At 45.5% G+C, this 20,577-nt stretch overlaps 1 protein-coding gene across 6 annotated transcripts in view; it reads right to left on the minus strand.

Moving 5' to 3' along the window:
* Positions 1 to 612: 612 nt before the first annotated feature.
* LOC306920665 (protein kinase C-binding protein NELL1-like) overlaps positions 613 to 20,577 on the minus strand; it is a 424,011-nt gene continuing 404,046 nt past the window's right edge. For 3 of the 6 annotated variants that reach the window (XM_079497477.1, XM_079497478.1, XM_079497476.1), the window contains 4 exons: positions 19,268 to 19,461; positions 13,102 to 13,281; positions 5,933 to 6,157; positions 613 to 1,624 (listed from right to left, as the gene is read on the minus strand). In XM_079497477.1, the coding sequence (XP_079353603.1) occupies positions 1,358 to 1,624; positions 5,933 to 6,157; positions 13,102 to 13,281; positions 19,268 to 19,461 (866 nt within the window). In that variant the 3' untranslated portion in view covers positions 613 to 1,357. Of the gene's footprint in view, positions 1,779 to 2,073; positions 4,376 to 5,932; positions 6,158 to 13,101; positions 13,282 to 19,267; positions 19,462 to 20,577 lie in introns of all 6 variants that reach the window. The other 3 variants (XM_079497481.1, XM_079497479.1, XM_079497480.1) reach the window with 2 other exon arrangements.

The following is a 20,577-nucleotide window of genomic DNA, read 5'->3' on the forward strand; positions in this document are numbered from 1 at the left end:
AGTCTTCAAGTCAAATGACACTTAACCCTTGGGGAACAAGAACAATGAACACGTCTGGAAGGGAGAACTAGGGAGCTGGACGTGTGTTTTCCTTTAACAAGGTCCATTAAAAAAACATTTAAACAAAACAAAAACGAGTACATTGGGAATTGAGAGAGTCTGGATTCCGCTTCTTTCTCTGAATGATGTTGAAGCTGCTGAAGGAGAACAAGATGGGTTTAACATTTTTAGTTTGTTCTAATAAGGATTTGAATCAAGAACAACATTGTCATTTACAACATACCCTTTGTTGTTATTTTTTTTCTTTCATTCTTTTTTTCCCCCCCGTTTTTTGTTTTCTTTTTTTTTTTACAAATGTACATAGTTCTAAATTTCTCTCAGGAAAAGTTTCTGTTTGGTTCATAAAACATTGTAACGAAAAGGCCTTGTGCACTCCTACAAGGACAGGTGCGTCGAGCAGGCAACCAAATGCGAATCATGAAAAGAAAAGGGTCCCGCACACTGTCTTTCACTTATAGAGCAGTAGTTTTATTAGAGGACAACGTTTCGGTCTAAACGACCTTCATCAGGTAACCAGATACCTGAAGGTCGTTTAGACCGAAACGTTGTCATCTAATAAAACTACTGCTCTATAAGTGAAAGACAGTGTGCGGGACCCTTTTCTTCTCATGGTTCATAAAACAGAAATAAATCCAAAGGAAGGAAAAGGAAACAAGGGCATGGTGATTCAGCAGTCTGAGCTCCTGGTCCTTTTCTCTGGAGATGATCCTCTCGAGGGCAGAAATCACCAGACGTATTGCTTGTCTGGACTTTACACAAAAATCCCTTTTATTATTATTAAGGTCTCGTTTTGTAGCAAAGGGGGAGGGAACACAAAGGTCAAAGGTCAGGCCGGCAAGTCTAAGGTGGTGAAGAGGTGTCAAGATGTGCCACTGAAAGGGTTAAGCCAGGAATAGAAAAGTATAACAAGACAAAAATAACTGCGGTAAAAATACAAATTTTGTTGCTAACATTCGGGTTCCCTATGAAGCTGTGGTGTGGTGAGAATTATTCACATAGTCTTATATTCTTTACAGAATCCTTCACTTTACACAGTATTTACAGCAAAGCGTATAGCATACCCCCCAAATTATAAAAAAACATAAATAAATAATATTAATAAATGAATAAAATAAAGCAAAAAAAATCCCAAAGTTGAAAAGGATGAGAGTATAAAAAACAAAGCAACAACTGTATAATCACCTTATCACAACATCTGCATGAAAATAATAATAATAATAAAATAAAAAATAAAATCATCATACACGCAGATCTGGAAATAGGTGGTTTACATTACATCATTACATTCCATATCAAATCAGTTCAAAACAAGGAATCCTTTGTACAAATGTTTTGATTCTGGTGTAATCTTATTCACAGTTGCAATTTCACAAATTTGTTTTTTTTTTTCCTTTTTTTTTTTACAAGAGGCATTGTGATAATGATAATGATAGAATGCTCTAGCAGTGAGACATGGCAAATAATGGACACTCACTGCATGTGGGCATCTGGCTGCACGAGGTCTACAGTGGGAGCGACTACCACTGCATGGCCCTCGTAAGCTACACGAAACCCCATGTCCTCCCTAGTGGTTTCAGAAAAAAAGGGGAAAAAGTGACTCAGTGACTGTGATGGACGGAGGAGAGAACTGGGCTAAAGGTTTCAGAGCCCCTGGGAGGAGGTTGATGATGATGTAGAGTAGACGGTGTCATGTTGTGGACAGGACAGGACTAACCTGACTCCGCCAGATGGGGCAGCAGAGAGTACACTGGGTTCCCCCCTCCTGCTCCCATCTGGGAACTCTCAGGCAGACCGGGCACAAAACGGCCTGGCCAATCAGCGGCAGTTAGAGGCGGGATCAAGGCAGCACTGTGTATGCCTTGATCCTGCCTCTAGCTACCGCTGATTGGCCAGGCCGTTTTGTTGCCGGAGCATCAAGTCTGCCTGAGAGTTCCCAGATGGGAGCAGGAGGGGGGAACCCAGTGTACTCTCTGCTGCCCCATCTGGCGGAGTCAGGTTAGGACAGGACAGGACGACAGGACAGGACAGGACAGGACAGGACAGGACAGGACAGGACAGGACAGGACAGGACAGGACAGGACAGGACAGGACAGGACAGGACAGGACAGGACAGGACAGGACAGGAGCAGCAGAGATGGGGGTGGGGATTTGCTAGCAGCAGAGGATGTTGCTGCGCCTTGACTCCAGCTGCCATAATACACATGCCCGTTTGTAAACAGGTGTGACCCTCCTGGCATCCTCACAACCCAGACCTACCGTGACATGGTTTTAATTAACACACTCCTTCTCTCTCTCTCTTGCTCTCTGTCTTCCTGTGCGTTTAATCACTAAGGATATATATGCTAATGACAGAGCTGCATATGGGTCTTTTTCACAAGCTCTCGCCCTGCACGCGGAATGAGCAGCCTTGGGGAACTCTGGAAAGAGACAGAAAGGATCCTAGCGTATAGTTCCCAATTAATCGCTCTATTCCCATAGACTGGAAAGAAAATATGGACACAACGAGCCCCATTGGTTTCTATACTAGAGGTCTTCACGGGTCCAATTGGACCGACCCGTACCCAAAAAGACCCGTAAAAACATTCTGAACCCAAAAAGTACAGAGCGATGTTGGAACCGGAGCCGAACGGACCCGCCTATTATTAGAAGTATGAGTTCCGACCCCGAGCAGTACTGAGAGATGTCGGACTGTACCCATACAAAACCTGAGACCCAGAATATCAACGTTATTATAACGTGCTTCATTTCTTCGTTAGTGCACAGTAGCGCCACTTCGTTACTAAAGTCACGTGACGCAAGGGTCCGGGCCAGGGTCGGATCCGGCTACGGATCCGGCTACGTGACGCAAGGGTCCGGGCCAGGGTCGGATCCGGCTCCGCCATGCTCAGCCCGAAGAGTAGAGAAAGGGAGACGTGACCGTGCAAAGACCACCTGTAGAGGGTGCCATGTCGTTGTTCTGACATCATCACTGACATCACTGACAAGCTGACGCTTTGATAGTGACACCAATGGGTGTATGTAAACATGCATAATCCCCTCAAAAGTAATCACACTTTAAGCTTTTGACCTCAGAGGTGACTAGATTAAGCAAGACTAAATCTAAATATAAGATTTAGAAACTTTTAGTCATTCTAGTAAGACTAAAACATAATTGCCCCAGACTCTTCTTCAACAAAGATGGCGAAAGCAAACATTCTTTGTTCTGTACTTATACATACAATTGTATGGTACAGAAAACTGAAGTCCACATAGTCGGAGTAATGGGATGTTGGAGTTACTAGAGCGGTGCCCGGCTGTAGAGCACCGAGTCGGTAACGATGGAAGTTGGAGATCCACGCCCCACCCGGCTATGCAATACCCGTTGTACCCGTGTGTCAGAGTACCCGTTCCACCCATTTGTCTGTGTCCCTTTTATGCCCATATATGGAGAGTTCTGTATGTTTCTCTCTGTGTCCCTTTATTCCTATATATGGAGTTCTGTGTCACATGCCCAAATATGGAGTGTTGTGATGTCAGAACAGGCCAGCTCCATATATGGCAGGTGCCCTGTCCAGAGCCCGGGCAGAGGCCTTTTGTGGCGGTTCTGGACAACCGTGGGTCCGAATGACTCGACACCGGGCACTGCACTCCCTGTGAGGGTGTGGAACGCGCGTGTCAAATTTGAAGTCGGCGGGGCGAGCGGTACAGAAAATACGAGATGGGCAGTCCCCCTCCCAAGCAGACAGATTATGAACATCACCTGTGGAACTAGCAATTATTTTCAACGCATGCGATGACCAAGCAATGCTAATGCAGTTGTCTCATGACCCTTGGCTGCTCACCCGTATTCTCCGGGTCAAGGGCTTCCTCCGAGCAACGCGACACACAGATATGGAGCGACACAGAGACACGCGGCAAGTCAAAGACATACATATGCTGTAGATGGTGTTATGGGGGGAATGGGGGGGGTGGTGTTGGCTATATGAAAGTGATTCAGCCTCCTGCTCATGTGGTGCTGTACCATAACACACACACATACACACACACACACACACACACACACACACATCCCGTCATGGCGCGTCATCAAGAGTTGTGACAAAAAAGCACAACGTTAATAACCCCCCCATGTGTCCAGTGTGCGCGCAGGCGTGCACATCTGTGCGCGAGAGTCTGAGGAGAGAGTTGTCAAAAAAGAGAGGGAGAGAGAGAGAGTGGCAGCCCAGGAATGAAGAGACGCAGTGGAGGCGGAGAGAAGGGAGCCGTCTTCCTGAGGTTGCACGGCACGCTAGTTCTGCAGGCAGTCCAGATCTACTGAGCAGCACACGTACCCATTCTGACAAGACACAGAAAGACAGGAGAGTCCTGCATCAGAGCCACAGTATGGAAGTCAGTCAGTCAGTCAGTCAGTTGACTGACTCAGTCAGTCAGTCAGTCAGTCAGTCAGTCAGTCAGTCAGCCAGCCAGCCAGCCAGTCGACTGACTCAGTCAGTCAGTCAGTCAGTCGACTGACTCAGTCAGTCAGTCAGCCAGCCAGCCAGCCAGCCAGCCAGCCAGCCAGTCAGTCAGCCAGCCAGTCAGTCAGTCAGTCAGTCAGTCAGTCAGCCAGTACAGTTTATTCATAAAGCACCTTTCAAAACAATGTTAAGTGCTGTACAGTGGACAACAAGGTAAAACAATGAAATTAAAATGAGGCACACGAGCAATAACACAACAAGAAGAAAAGCAAAACATTGACCTGCACAAATAGGTCAGGTAAAAATGTCATAAGCCGAAATGCTTATGAAATAAAAATACAAGTTCTTAAAAATGTCGACAGACTCCTCATTTGTGGAATTGCAATCGCAAAGGGCAGGCTGTTCCACAATATTGGAGAATTCGGTCCCCTTTAGTTACAACTAAGTTTAGTCGCAGGAATCTTCAGAAAGCCCTTATCCGAAGACCTGAGAGTTGTCACATTTGGCTTTACATGCAGTAAGTCTGAGATATACTAGAGTGGGGCCTTATAGGTTATTAAAATCATTTTGAAATCAATTCTGGATTTAATGGGCAACCAGTGAAGTGCAGCAAGCACCGGTGTGATATGTGACCCGCGGTTAGTGGTAGTAAGAATTGTGGTGGCTGTGTTCTGAACTACACCAAATTGATGAATAGAGGAAGAGCATAGAGTCCATTACATTAGTCAAGACGAGAAGAGACAATGCATATAGTATGACAAAGTGTGCGTGTGTGCGCGCGTGCGCGCGCCTGTGTGTGTGTGTGTGTGTGTGTGTGTGTGTGGCTGTTGGTAAGGTAAACAATACCCTGGCAGGGAGGACGAAGAATGAAAAGATAATAGACGTTATTGTCCCCAAGGAAATTTGTATGGATGGAAAATGCAAAATGACAAACCCACACACACAGACACACAAAGACCTACTGTACATCAGGGGTTCTCAACCCGTGGGTCGCGACCCCTCGGGGGGTCGCCAAATTATTTGAGGGGGTCCCCAAATTATTAAAAAAAAAAAAGATTAAAAAAAAACCAAAAAAAACACGGTTTTTAAAAAATAGCAGACCTACAAGCTCATATGAGCTTGTAGATCTGCTATTTTTCAATAGCTAAATTATAACAATGCTTAAAACACCAAAAGGGGTTCCCGCCCAAAATGGTTTAAGGTTATTGTAGCAGTCAATTTATATTGGGGGTCGGGAGGGGGCGGGGCGGGGGTCCCGAGACGTTGCCAAAGCATTTCCGGGGGTCCCCGGACAAAAACGTTGAGAACCCCTGCTGTACATCACATGCACAAGACTCACACCAACCAACAAATTGCACACATTGCCCGACTGTACAACACACGCTATGTTCATCATAAGTGTACATAATGTGTACCACAGATGCCCCGTACAGTACCTTACACTTGCAGGTGGTACAGGGTGAGTTGGTCATGCGCCACGTATCTCCACTGAGGCGGGCGATGCCTGCGGCGTCCTGGCACGTCTGCCGGAGGTCATAGGAGAGGTTTTCCGCCTGGCAGGGGTCAGCGATGCAGCGTGAACAGCACTCGCCCTCCGCCACCGCCGTGTACTCACATGTCAAGACTGGACACACCAGGGGCCAGCAGTCCACCTCTCCTTCCTGTACACACACACACCAGAGGGAGGGAGACCCACTGAGATCGAGATGGTTTTCGCCGGCGGCTGTGGCTCAGGAGGTAGAGCAGGTCGTCCAATGACCCGTGGGTCGGCGGTTCGAATCCTGGCTCCTCTTGTCCACATGTCAAAGTGTCCTTGGGCACAAGACACTGAACCCCATCTTGCCTCCAGTGCTCGCCACCATTGGTGTGTGAATGTGGGAAGTGAGGACGCTGGCGTCGACTGTTCGCCGCTTCACCTCCCAATGTATGGAGGAATGGACCATTGTAAGCGCTTTGAGTAAGCACGTAGTGCATAGAAAAGTGCTATAAAAATGCAATCCATTATTATTACTATTATTATTTTCATCTTCACCTAGTTCATCGCTACTCAATGGTGCTCGGGGGGAGGTGTTAAGTGAAAGATAGATAGATAGATGGATAGATGGATAGATGGATAGATAGATGGATGTCTGGAGGTGTGTGCACGGCGCCTCACTGCTACAATTAGATGTGTTAAGCTCACATGCTAAAGCAGTGCATTGCTACAGCAAGCACCATCTCTACACCATCTCAGCAAGCACCATCTCACATTAGACTGCCTACCACACAGCTGTGTGGAGCAGGGAGATCTAGTAGGTCAAGTAAGCAGACAAATATGACTCTTTCTGATTTCTGGCAGGTTGTGTTCCCACATTTCTTTTGATTGATTTGATCCCTCAAATGAATTGAATGTTGGAAAACAGGAAGTGATGCCCAGATTGACACACCCCCTTTTCCCCTTTTCCTTGGGAAACTTGTACATACTATAATGAACTGAATCTCAGCCAGACATTTGTCCCTCTGGCATAACTTGGAAAGCGTTCAACTGTTGGGTCTCAAACTCAGCCCGTGTCCCAGATGTGTGCAGAGCCGAATGCATCCGTCTGCCCACAGGACTGAGAAAGACGAAAAGTGTGTTCGGGAGATTGTATGCATACTGTAGGCTTTCCTGTTTGGCTAACCCGACCCGTCGACTTAACTGATTGGCCTAATCCTAGTGCCTGGAGGAGCGGATGCATGGCTGGCTTATCGCCTGGTTATGACATGCATACTGTATACACAGACAGCCTCATAAGACATTTTCAGTCGCTCATTACATGCAACACAAATATTTGATTTATCTCAATGATGCCTCTCCAAAAGTCAGTTTGAGAAAAAACATCATCCTAGTTTGTTCTAGATATCATGTGCCTGGTTTGCAGAATCTTCTGTTGAGCCTGAAAGCTTACGGTATTCCACAGTCATGCAAAATTGACAAGATGAGAATCACGTCTGTGGGCCAGTTCTGCCTTGAAACCTGTATCTGCATAAAACCTTCTGATGACTGAACACAATCTCTTTAACAAGCAAAACATTCTGTTCCTCTTCTACAAATCTCTCCTTGCCCTGCAAAGCATACATATTTAACTGTTTTAAGTCCTTTCTGATTTCATATTCCTGTGCTGTGCACACAGACAGTAAAATTATGAGAGCCCTATTTTGGTGACGCAATTTTACTTGTTAGGTCATGCATTATTTTAGAGCTAGTCTCTCTCGAGACAGACTGTGAAAAGAGGGCGCTGTTTTTGCTGTTTTGCCAATGGGTACCCAGATTGTTTTAGCGCAAACACGAGTGCAAGCTAGGCACTACTAGGTGCCATTTATGCTCTGAATTAGTCTCTACTAATTAGTCTCTACGATTTAGGCATTACATTAAGGCCCATTTGGCATCCTAATCCAGCCTAAATCAGATATCCAGATTGGAATCCGATTTGTTTTATGAAGTCTGAACACAAACTAGTGGAACATGGAATCAGATTTTCCAAATCCGACTTGAGCCATATTCAGAGGTGGTTTCAAATCTGACTGCAGTCTAAATGGGGCCTAATTAAAGTGGGTATTCCCATTCCCTAGTTTTAAGAGAAGGTGTGCTTTAGCAAGGCACACTTGGTAAATAACAAATAGGAGGAGAAGCAAACTATTTTCTGCTGTGGGAAAGTTAAAGTGGAGGACCATCTAGCAGTAAACACACCCATGATCTATTCTAGACATATGTGACTTTTGATACAGAGTCAGTCATGGCGGCAAGACTAACTGTTCAGGAGAGAGCATACTAGAGCATGTCTGAAATAAATGTCAGCTGAAATCGACATGAACATGTAGCTAGGTGTAATGTTAGAGACCACAGAAGTGAACCTTTCAAGCCTGTTTTCTCAACTCGCTGTTTTCTGCAAGACATTACTCTATAAGCCCAAAACTGGTGGGCCAAACTGAACAACCAATATGTCAATTTAAAGCTATGATTCCCTGCTTTCACATGACATGACAAACGAAGAATTAAAAACAATTCAATGACTTAGCCTCAGTCAGAAGCGTCAGAACACGGTAGCGGGTGGTACAGACGCCACGCTGCTTGGTCAGAATACGGTAACGGGTGGTACAGATGCCACGCTGCTTGGTCAGAATACGGTAACGGGTGGAACAGACGCCACGCTGCTTGGTCAGAATACGGTAACGGGTGGAACAGATGCCACGCTGCTTGGTCAGAATACGGTAACGGGTGGAACAGACGCCACGCTGCTTGGTCAGAATACGGTAACGGGTGGAACAGATGCCACGCTGCTTGGTCAGAATACGGTAACGGGTGGAACAGATGCCACGCTGCTTGGTCAGAATACGGTAACGGGTGGAACAGACGCCACGCTGCTTGGTCAGAATACGGTAACGGGTGGAACAGACGCCACGCTGCTTGGTCAGAATACGGTAACGGGTGGTACAGACGCCACGCTGCTTGGTCAGAATGCGGTAACGGGTGGAACAGACGCCACACTGCTTGGTCAGAATACGGTAACGGGTGGTACAGACGCCACGCTGCTTGGTCAGAATGCGGTAACGGGTGGAACAGATGCCACGCTGCTTGGTCAGAATATGGTAACGGGTGGTACAGACGCCACGCTGCTTGGTCAGAATACGGTAACGGGTGGTACAGACGCCACGCTGCTTGGTCAGAACACGGTAGCTCATCTTTCTTCTAATCATGTATTCTAATCATGTGTCTTTGGAGACACATGATATCATCATATATTGATGATATAAGTGTCCATGTACTTGTGGAATGGTGCGGTCAAAGGCGGAGTACCAATATCTCCAGAGTACTGCAGCCTTATGTAGCAGCATTGGAGATCTTACAACTGTTTTTATGGGACTTTATTACCAACCCTTGCCTTGAAGTGATGACAAGCACACTTCCCTCTCATGGGTGACAGCTGGCCTTCCAGATGTCATTGTGAAGGTGAGCCTATTCCTAAACGTCTTATGTCAGCAAATGTATTTGGGCAGATTTGTTTAACTGCGTTTAACCATTCAACACTGCACAGATACACGTTTGCCCAAATGCCCAGGCACGTGCACAAATGGACATCAAAGGGGGCTTGAGCCCCTGCCCTTTTAGCTTTTAAAGTGCCCTCTCCAGACCATGAATGCAGCATTTACTATAGTGTAAGAAATGCAAATGCTCCTTTTCCAAACATTTTGCGTTGAGAGAATTTGTCCTCTGTATAGAAATCCATGTCTTACACCGCATCTTCAGTAGCTAAAGAGTGCGGGGTCACGTCCACGGAAATAACTGATCTACAAGCTCTCAACGCATTGCAGCTCATTGAGAGCTTGTGGATCAGCTATTTTCGATATATTTTGCCAAAAGTGCCCTTTTAGGGAATTTCAGCCTGCCCCTCAACATTCTCTGCACGTCCCTGCAAATGCCCATCTCTAAAACTCGCACACATGCATGCGCGCGCGCACACACAGCCTCAGTTTATCACTCAATAAACACTCATTATTGCCAAGAAAACAGTAAAAACTAAAACAAAAGCCCACAAGGCAGCAAACACAGACGTTGGGCATTATACAGTAGATGAAGTTGGCTGAGCCTAGGAGAATAAACAAAGAAAATATATAATTTGGGTTCATTTATTGTGAGGCATGCTTCATTATCCACCTCCTCAGCAATGTTGACTACCAACAGTGTTAAAACTGTTGGGCACGGGAACGTTTTGGACAGTTGCACACAAATACCACAAATGACACACACACTAATGGCATCAGTTATCAATCACAAATAGTAGGCCCTACTAGTACAGTGCATATCTGCTCCAGACAGTCAGTAATGGCAAAAGCCATTACTCTCCAGGTTCAATGGCAAAAGACTAGCCCAAAAACAAGCATGTTCCTAAATGGCTAATTTAAATTATTTCAATGAAGTAATCCCACAACATCAAGCCCAACGATCTGGAGGCAGCTGCACCCCAGCTGAAATCGCATTGCATAAAATGGGGGGGGGGGGGGGGGGGGGGGAATGGGCCCACCCCTCCAGGCTGATCCAGGCCTCACATGTCCTAACTGTGGCTCCAGAATCTGGCTTCATAGTCACCAGCAAAGATAAGACCAACCCATCACAGCACAGGGAAGCTGTGCGTGTGTGCGCGTGCATGCGTGTGTGTGCGTGCATGCGGTCAGCTCAGTCGGTTCATCACTTTGTTGGCCCCCAAACAACATATCTCTAAATACTGGATGGCCATGAAACAGTCTGCATTAATTTCATACTTCCTGAAAATATATCCTAACTATTTGAGTTGACCCCATAACCTGAATTCTCACCATGCTTAGGCCAAAATATCAACTCACAGAAGATCCAATCATAATCTAACTCTTCTCCCCAGACACCATGGCCAGCCCTAAGGCTGATTTATAGTTGGAAGAAGCAGCACAGACTAATTAGGCTTTTAAACCCAGGGATAGAGAGATGAATGATGCATGATGAAGAGATGCATGATGAAGAGATGCATGATGCAGAGATGAAGAGATGCAGAGATGAAGAGATGCATGATGAAGAGATGCATGATGAAGAGATGCATGATGAAGAGATGCATGATGAAGAGATGCAGAGATGCAAGATGCAGAGATGAAGAGATGCAGAGATGAAGAGATGCATGATGAAGAGATGCATGATGAAGAGATGCAGAGATGCAGAGATGCATGATGCATGAGATGCATGATGCAGAGATGCATGATGCATGATGCAGAGATGCAGAGATGCATGATGCAGAGATGCAGAGATGCAGAGATGCAGAGATGCAGAGATGCATGAGATGCATGATGCAGAGATGCATGATGAAGAGATGCAGAGATGCATGAGATGCATGATGCAGAGATGCAGAGATGCATGAGATGCATGATGCAGAGATGCATGATGAAGAGATGCAGAGATGCAGAGATGCATGAGATGATGAGATGCAGAGATGCATGAGATGCATGATGCAAGAGATGCATGATGAAGAGATGCAGAGATGCATGAGATGCATAATGCAGAGATGCAGAGATGCATGATGAAGAGATGCAGAGATGCAGAGATGCATGATGCAGAGATGCATGATGCATGAGATGCATGATGAAGAGATGCAGAGATGCATGATGAAGAGATGCATGATGCATGAGATGCATGATGCTTGAGATGCATGATGAAGAGATGCAGAGATGCATGAGATGCATGATGAAGAGATGCAGAGATGCATGAGATGCATGATGCAGAGATGCATGAGATGCATGATGCTTGAGATGCATGATGAAGAGATGCAGAGATGCATGAGATGCATGATGCAGAGATCCAGAGATGCATGATGAAGAGATGCAGAGATGCAGAGATGCATGATGCAGAGATGCATGATGCATGAGATGCATGATGAAGAGATGCAGAGATGCAGAGATGCAGAGATGCATGATGCAGAGATGCATGATGCTTGAGATGCATGATGAAGAGATGCAGAGATGCATGATGCATGAGATGCAGAGATGCATGATGCATGAGATGCAGAGATGCATGAGATGCATGATGAAGAGATGCATGGATGCATGATGCAGAGATGCATGATGCTTGAGATGCATGATGAAGAGATGCAGAGATGCATGATGCATGAGATGCAGAGATGCATGATGCATGAGATGCAGAGATGCAGAGATGCATGATGCATGAGATGCAGAGATGCATGAGATGCATGATGAAGAGATGCATGGATGCATGATGCAGAGATGCAGAGATGCATGATGCATAGATGCATGATGCATGATGCATGATGCATGATGCATGAGATGCATGATGAAGAGATGCAGAGATGCAGAGATGAAGAGATGCATGATGCATGAGATGCATGATGCATGAGATGAAGAGATGCATGATGAAGAGATGCAGAGATGCATGATGAAGAGATGCAGAGATGCATGAGATGCAGAGATGCAGAGATGCAGAGATGCAGAGATGCATGAGATGCATGATGCATGAGATGCATGATGAAGAGATGCATGATGCAGAGATGCAGAGATGCATTCGTCAGGTTGCTGCAGGACAAAATCGCTCAATTAACCGATTACATCCCGCCGCCAGTGCCTGGAATCCGGCGTCAGTGCCAACAGAATGCACACAAAGGCTGTGAAGAAGACCCCGCGATGTGCACGCATCTGTGAACCAGAAGTAGTAATTGGCCATTTTGGAGCCAGAGTCTCAGAGGCCGTGATCTAGCAATAAAAACGCTAATATGCCAATCAGGAGGTCGGATTAATGTTTTATTAAATTGTGGTTTTGGAGAAGAGACACGCATGCAGGATGTCTGGCATAGTCCTGGACTGGGCAGCCCTTGTAGTGACCCCCCCCCCCCCCCCCCCCCCCCAGCCACACACTTTTATATTTCAACATATATCGAACTGGATCGATTTGGCTGTTCTACCGGCCACTCTGCCGCCTGCGCATCCACTGTGTGTGTGTGTGTGTGTGCGTGCGTGCGTGCGTGCGTGCGTGCGTGCGTGCGTGCGTGCGTGCGTGCGTGCGTGCGTGCGTGCGTGCGTGCGTGCGTGCGTGCATGCGTGCGTGCGTACTGACCATGCAACGGCACTGCTGGCAGCCGTAGGACCAGGATGCTCCGCTGCGGTAGAGTGTGCGTCCGTCCTGGTCCAGACACTGGCTGCTGGGCCTGGTGTCACAGCTGGGACAGCAGAGGAGGTCGGTGTCTGGCTCCTCTTCGCAGTCACAGTGTCTCCTCCTGCAGAAGGTCTGTCCGTCCTGCCCGTTTTGACAAGGGTTATTGCTGACCTTTTCTGACATGCCATATGTCGATCTGACCTCATCGAACGCTGTACACTCAAGACACGCTCCATATATGGCCAGTACAGAATTCATTCCATATGCTGATCTGATTATTTTTCCTGTTTTGAATGTGTCTAAACTGTCTATGGAGTAGACCCCCCCAGGTGTGGTTATCATATTCAAATATGTCTTCCTTGTGTATTTTTGTTTTCTTCCTGAAATGAGTCAAAAGGCCCAATCGAAAATACACCATTTGTGTGTCATCATAACTATAACCACTCTCCTAACCTCCACCAGTATCATACAACATGAGGCTTAAAGGGATAGTTCAGATTTTTGGAACTTAAGTTGTATGAAATACTTGCCATTAATATAGTGGATGCAACTGTATTAATTGATTGCCCGAGTCCTGTGGTGGGAGTTCTGCTCTGGTTTTGGTGAAATATCAAGTAGTTACGGTCATTTTGTGGGGGGCACTGGGGGCCACGCAGTAAAAGTAAATTAATCCACAAAACTAACGTAATTTGTGTTGTTGACCTATTTCTAAAATATTAGTGCAACTTCCGTTCTTTTTTTACCCCTCTATCACACAGAACTATGTTTTTTGTGTCCATATCACTACGCCCAAAAAATAGTTCCATGTGATAGAGGGGTCAAAGTTGAACGAAAGTCGCGCTAATATTTTAGAAATAGGTCAACAATACAAATTACGTTCGTTTTGTGGATTAATTTACTTTTACTGCGTGGCCCCAGTGCCCCCCACAAAATGACCGGAACTACTTAATATTGACCAAAACCAGAGCAGAACTCCCACCATGAGACTCGGGCAATCAATTAATACAGTTGCAACCACTATATTAATGGCAAGTATTTCATACAACTTAAGTTAAAAAAATCTGAACTATCCCTTTAAGTTCAGGTGGGTGGTGCCAAGCTGAAAACCAGATATACTTAATGAACTGGTGGGTGTGGCCACATAAAAACATAATCTTAACACTTTCTGTACACGTTTTTGAAGAAAGTCTTCCTAGTATAATCATAGTACCCGATGATCATGTTTTAGAAGGCACTCCATCTTTAACAACCGATGATCATGTTTTCAAAGCCTTCCTGTGTTATTTATTACACAGCAAGAGGTGTGGATAAATTATATGGCGGACAAGCGTCATGGGCCCGCTACGCCCGAAGGTAAAACTCATATCATCATTCACGCGGCATGCGCACTAACCCACTCATTTCATATACTGTACAGTAGCATTAGCCGACACATGGCTAGGAAAACTTTTAGTTCTTGTTTCAGTACAGTCACTGTGGAGAGTCAAGGCCAGGACACCGGAGGAGGAGGCTAGAACCTCAATTTTGAGAATGACGATTTATTATCGCTGTGAATGAAGCGTGAACATAATTTGAGCGTGGTTCTTGGGCTCCGAATGCAAAAAGAAACATACGAGAGCAGACACCGGGTCTGCTGGCTTTTGGTTTCCACTGTGTCCTCATCCCTCGAACTCTCTAGCCAGTGAAAACTTTACGGCATTTCACGCGACGTGCCCAGCACAGGCTATAGGGCCCACGGAGGGACCAGAGGGTAATGGAGATGTAAAATGCGTACATAAAATGGCTGTTACAAAATGTATGGGAGCAATAAAAATTATCCTGCATACCATTTAAGGGGTAATACACAGCCAATGTTTTATCTATGCATATTGTCGCGCTACAGTAAGCACTACAGCTCACGATACTAATACTGCTGATCTTTAACGGCCTTTGTCTTTATGGTTACGGCCCTTCAGTCGCTGGAAATACTACAGATTCTACCAGGGTGGCTGAACAACGAGGGCAGAGATAAGAAAACTCATAGTCTAGGTCAGGGGTGGGCAACTTTGACGATGGAGAGGGCCACTATATTTCCACACTCACTCCCTAGGGCCATATATTACTGTCGTAGCAAAAATAGCCGATCTACAAGCTCAAAACAAGTCGCAGCGAGTTTGTAGATCGGCTATTTTTGCTATATTCGAATTATTTTTTTGCTATTTTTGAATTGGAATCCTGAAAATTAATATTTTTATGTCATTTCAAATGCCTTTTATACTTGTGTTGAGCAATGAGCTACTAATTTAGACTAAGTAATTAAAGCGGATCATGTTTGCATGTTGTGGAATTGTAACAGCTGAAACCAACATTATAATCAGTATTCTGACATTAACCTGAGGGCCACATTAAGTGAAGGTGGGGGCCGCATGTGGCCCCCGGGCCGCCAGTTGCCCACCCCTGGTCTAGGTGTTGGATTGAGTACGTACTAGGGGTGTAACGATGTAGCAACTGCATCGAAAAATCCATTTTTAATTTCAAGAATCAAAGTATATCGAAATGAAAACAGCAACATTGACTTTGTATCGTATCATATCATTGTGCTATCGTATCGTTTTGCAATGCAAATAATCGTTTGTTTCAATACTATGTTTTCGTGCATGCTATTTGGTAATTTTAAGAAGAAAAAAGAAAAAGAGGGGGTTTAATTAGTTTAATATAATGTCTATGTATTTTCCAGAGAATCACTTTGAATCACATTTTCCCTTAAAAAACAGCACTATCCACATGCTTCACACAGATTTAATTTGTTTGCTAAATAGTTACTGTATCGATTTCAAATCATTGAATCGTATCGTATCGTATCGCCATAATGAACCAATATCGTTCATGTATCGTATCGTCAACCATGTATCGTGATACGTATCGTATCGTTGTTAAAATGTATCGTTAGACACAGACATATATACGTAGACGCCCTTTCCGGCTCTGAGGCGCGTGTCACCATTGAAGGCACAATTTTCCCGAGATTCCTTGCAAAGCATTTGCCTTCAATGAGCAGCTTCCGCGTGCGTAACATAAGTCCCGGAAAAGACGCGCTGTGATTGGCCAGTAGTCACTTGAGTGACAGCGAGAGACATGGAGGAGTAGCATGAGTGACGTCACTTGGGCAGCGACGCAGCGTGCCTTCAGCAAATACCTTCAACACTTCTAAATAAGAAAGCTGCGGAGGTTGCTTTGTGTTCACTCTTTAATGTTTTCTGTTAGTAATCTAATCCCCCCTGGCTCTGATGTTGCATTGTTGTATTAATAACTTTGTTGTTTGTGTTTGTTTGTTTGTCTTGTTTTGTATTGTAATGTATTGTCATGACTGTTATAAAGATTTGTTTAAAAAAAAAAAAAAGCCTTCAGCACTGCACTTCCGCCTTCATTGGGATACATGTCGCTCCAATGAACTAGAACGGCCAGTGAGGCATCCATTTTTTATAATATCTATGGTTACACCCCTATTACGTAGTACATGTATTCTGTTGCTGAGTAGCAGGAGTAACTCTCCTCTCTTTTATATTTAGTAAGCCTTGATTCCGAGAAGCCCACTTAGTCAGCTGGATATTTATCACACCGGGTGAGCCGTAGTTCTCCCCGAGACAATTTTGATCAATATCTTGTATTTCTCCAGCTGCGCTGAAAGGCCTACATTCCAATATACAATGATCTATTAAGCTGCCACAGACAGATATGTGCCAAATGCTGCTGTTCCTGTTCTTTAACCCTATTTTGTAAATCCTACAGGCACTTATTATTCTTGCTGTGCCTTGTTTTTCCCTTGTTTTCAATGTATTTTATCTGTGAGATATTCGTACTTGATTGAGCTTTAAACCCTTTTAAGTTTTTATTTTTTATAAATAGAAATGATACATACAGCGTAAGGGTTAGCTGCTAGGGTTAGGGTAATGCTGAAGAGAAATGTTCATATCATGTGCAGATGTGTGTGGAATGTATAAGATAGTATTTTCTTTTTAAAAACATGATCAAGGAAGAGATGCTCTACAGAGGTGTCATTAATGAAACCTAATTTAGGATCTGCAACTAGCCTTTTATTTCTTCTTTGCTCTCTGTTGACAGGGTTCACAACACGTTATTTCATGCATCAAATATGTATGTGTTAATTATGTACTGTATGTGTGATGGGTTTGGGTGTGTGAATGTGGCCGTGGACGGTAATAATCTTCTAATGAAAATGGCTGCCAAGGTCTGCCGCCACCCTGCACAGATAAGTCCAGTAAGCACACACTGCACCGACACTCACTGCCAAGGTCTGCCGCCACCCTGCACTAGGGCATTAAGCAACTAGTCGACTAGTAAATCCACTAGACGACCTTGTTGGTACTAGTTGACTTGATAAGGAAAAACCTTTTTTTTCTTCCCCCGATTTTGTAGGCCTCAGATTATAGTTATAGTCACCAATGTACACAGTTTTTAAATGTACAAATATTTATTTTCCAAAAAACAACTAGTCGACTAGTCCAGGGGTTCTCAACCCGTGGGTCGCGACCCCTCGGGGAGTCGCCAAATTATTTTGGGGGGTCCCCAATTTTTTTTTTTTTTAAACTGAATGGCTGGAAAATGGAATATGACATGCATACACCTTCCCTAATGTATATCTGGTTTCAGTATTTATTTATGGTGTATTGTCTCTATTATTATGGTTATTGTAGCAGTCAATTTATATTGGGGGTCGGGAGGGGGCGGGGCGGGGGTCCCGAGACATTGCCAAAGCATTTCCGGGGGTCCCCGGCCAAAAACGTTGAGAACCCCTGGACTAGTCGACTAGTAAACTAGGCATCTAGTCAACTAGTAAAAATGACTAGAAGTGAATGCCCTACCCTGCACAGAGTCCAGTAAGCACACACTGCACTGCCACTCACTGCCAGGGTCTGCTGCCACCCTGCACAGAGTCCAGTAAGCACACACTGCACTGCCACTCACTGCCAGGGTCTGCTGCCACCCTGCACAGAGTCCAGTAAGAACACACTGCACTGCCACTCACTGCCAGGGTCTGCTGCCACCCTGCACAGAGTCCAGTAAGAACACACTGTACTGCCACTCACTGCCAGGGTCTGCTGCCACCCTGCACATAGTCCAGTAAGCACACACTGTACTGCCACTCACTGCCAGGGTCTGCTGCCACCCTGCACAGAGTCCAGTAAGCACACACTCACTGCCAGGGTCTGCTGCCACCCTGCACAGAGTCCAGTAAGAACACACTGCACTGCCACTCACTGCCAGGGTCTGCTGCCACCCTGCACATAGTCCCACCACCCATTGGGAAACAAGGCAGGGCACAGCAGCAACTTATCCCTCTGTGGTGTGTGCGTGCATGCACAATTACACCAGTGGTTCTCAAGCTGTGGGTTGGAACTTGGGACCCCCAGGTGTTTGTATCTTGATGGTCATTTTTGTGTTTTTTGTGTTTGCATGAATTTGCATGCCTATGTCAATGTGTACAGTATGTGCACGTCTATGGATTTATCTATGCATTGTTTATGCATCGTTAAGTCTAAACACTTAGATGTTCTTGGATGTGTAGCATCAGAGCCATCTAATAGAAGAGTTACGACATTGAGGGGGAAGAAACAGAGCGCTCGAGCGCTGTTCATGCAGCCTGAACCCCTGGGACAAGCTGGAGTTGGAAATACATTGTTTTCAACGAGGTCGGCGCAAATAAAAGCTATTTTAAGCATGTGTGCAACATGACAACTGTTTTAAAGTATTGTACCGTAACAACTAAAGTCTCTGTAATGTTTATGTTGTACTATTACTACAAAACAATCTAAAAAAAAGGGATTTAAGATCATTAAAGCTGGGCTGTTGCCTGAGTCCAATGCATTTCTGCCTACTTCCGGTCCAGGACTTGTCTCAGTTGGTTGTCCCCATTCTCAATAGAAGTCTATGTAGGAGAGCCGCCATTGGACTGAAGCCCCATGAAGTGAACGCAGTTTGCGTAACTCTGTCTATATCTAAGGCTCTGTGTAGCATATACTTGTATATATTCATATGCCACATACAGTATACTGTAGATGTGTCTCTTAGCGTATATGTACACAGTACATGTATGTGTGTGCGTGTTCTACTGTGTGTCCTGGCATACCTTGCAGGAGCATATTGCACAGCGGTCAAAGCTGGGTTTCCAGTCTTCCCCGTTGCGTCTGATGACCTCATCCTGCGGGCAGTCCCCCGTGCAGCCCGGTCCGGACATGCACACACAGTCGTAGCCCCCGGGGAGATTCACGCACACACTAGCATTCCAGCAGGTGTGTGTCTGCATACTGCACTCGTCAACATCTGCAAGAACCCCAAAAGTATATTAAAAAAAGCACAGTTATGGGCACGCCGCCTGCACACTGAGGAAGAACGAAGAAGTCACATTATGGTATTATGATATGTAACCTTATTTCCAGTACATTATAATGTTGTTCATCTTTGTGCCCTGTGATACATTATATTGATAGCTAATGTTTATGGTACAGCTTGTTCTTGTAACATATAATATAATCATTATTTGGTAATCGTAATCGAGGCAAAAGTTGAAATAATCGTCAATATACACCCCAACCATTCCCACCAGTTTCATGAAAGCATAACCCTGGCCCGTTCCACCTCATTGGTAGAGGTAAATATGTATTCCTGTTCAGACTTCAAAGACTGTCGCATGCAGCACTACGACATGTCAGGGTCTCTTATGTTCTTGGAGGGCAGCACTACAACATGTCAGGGTCTCTTATGTCCTCGGAGGGCAGCACTAAGACATGTCAGGGTCTCTTATGTCCTCGGAGGGCAGCACTACAACATGTCAGGGTCTCTTATGTCCTTGGAGGGCAGCACTACGACATGTCAGGGTCTCTTATGTCCTCGGAGGGCAGCACTACGACATGTCAGGGTCTCTTATGTCCTTGGAGGGCAGCACTACGACATGTCAGGGTCTCTTATGTCCTCGGAGGGCAGCACTACGACATGTCAGGGTCTCTTATGTCCTTGGAGGGCAGCACTACGACATGTCAGGGTCTCTTATGTCCTTGGAGGGAAGCACTACGACATGTCAGGGTCTCTTATGTCCTTGGAGGGCAGCACTACGACATGTCAGGGTCTCTTATGTTCTTGGAGGGCAGCACTACGACATGTCAGGGTCTCTTATGTCCTTGGAGGGCAGCACTACGACATGTCAGGGTCTCTTATGTCCTCGGAGGGCAGCACTACGACATGTCAGGGTCTCTTATGTCCTCGGAGGGCAGCACTACGACATGTCAGGGTCTCTTATGTCCTCGGAGGGCAGCACTACGACATGTCAGGGTCTCTTATGTCCTCGGAGGGCAGCACTACGACATGTCAGGGTCTCTGATGTCCTTGGAGGGCAGCACTACGACATGTCAGGGTCTCTTATGTCCTCGGAGGGCAGCACTA

This window comes from Electrona antarctica (assembly GCF_951216825.1).
Source record: "Electrona antarctica genome assembly, chromosome: 3".
Classification (NCBI taxonomy): domain Eukaryota; kingdom Metazoa; phylum Chordata; class Actinopteri; order Myctophiformes; family Myctophidae; genus Electrona; species Electrona antarctica.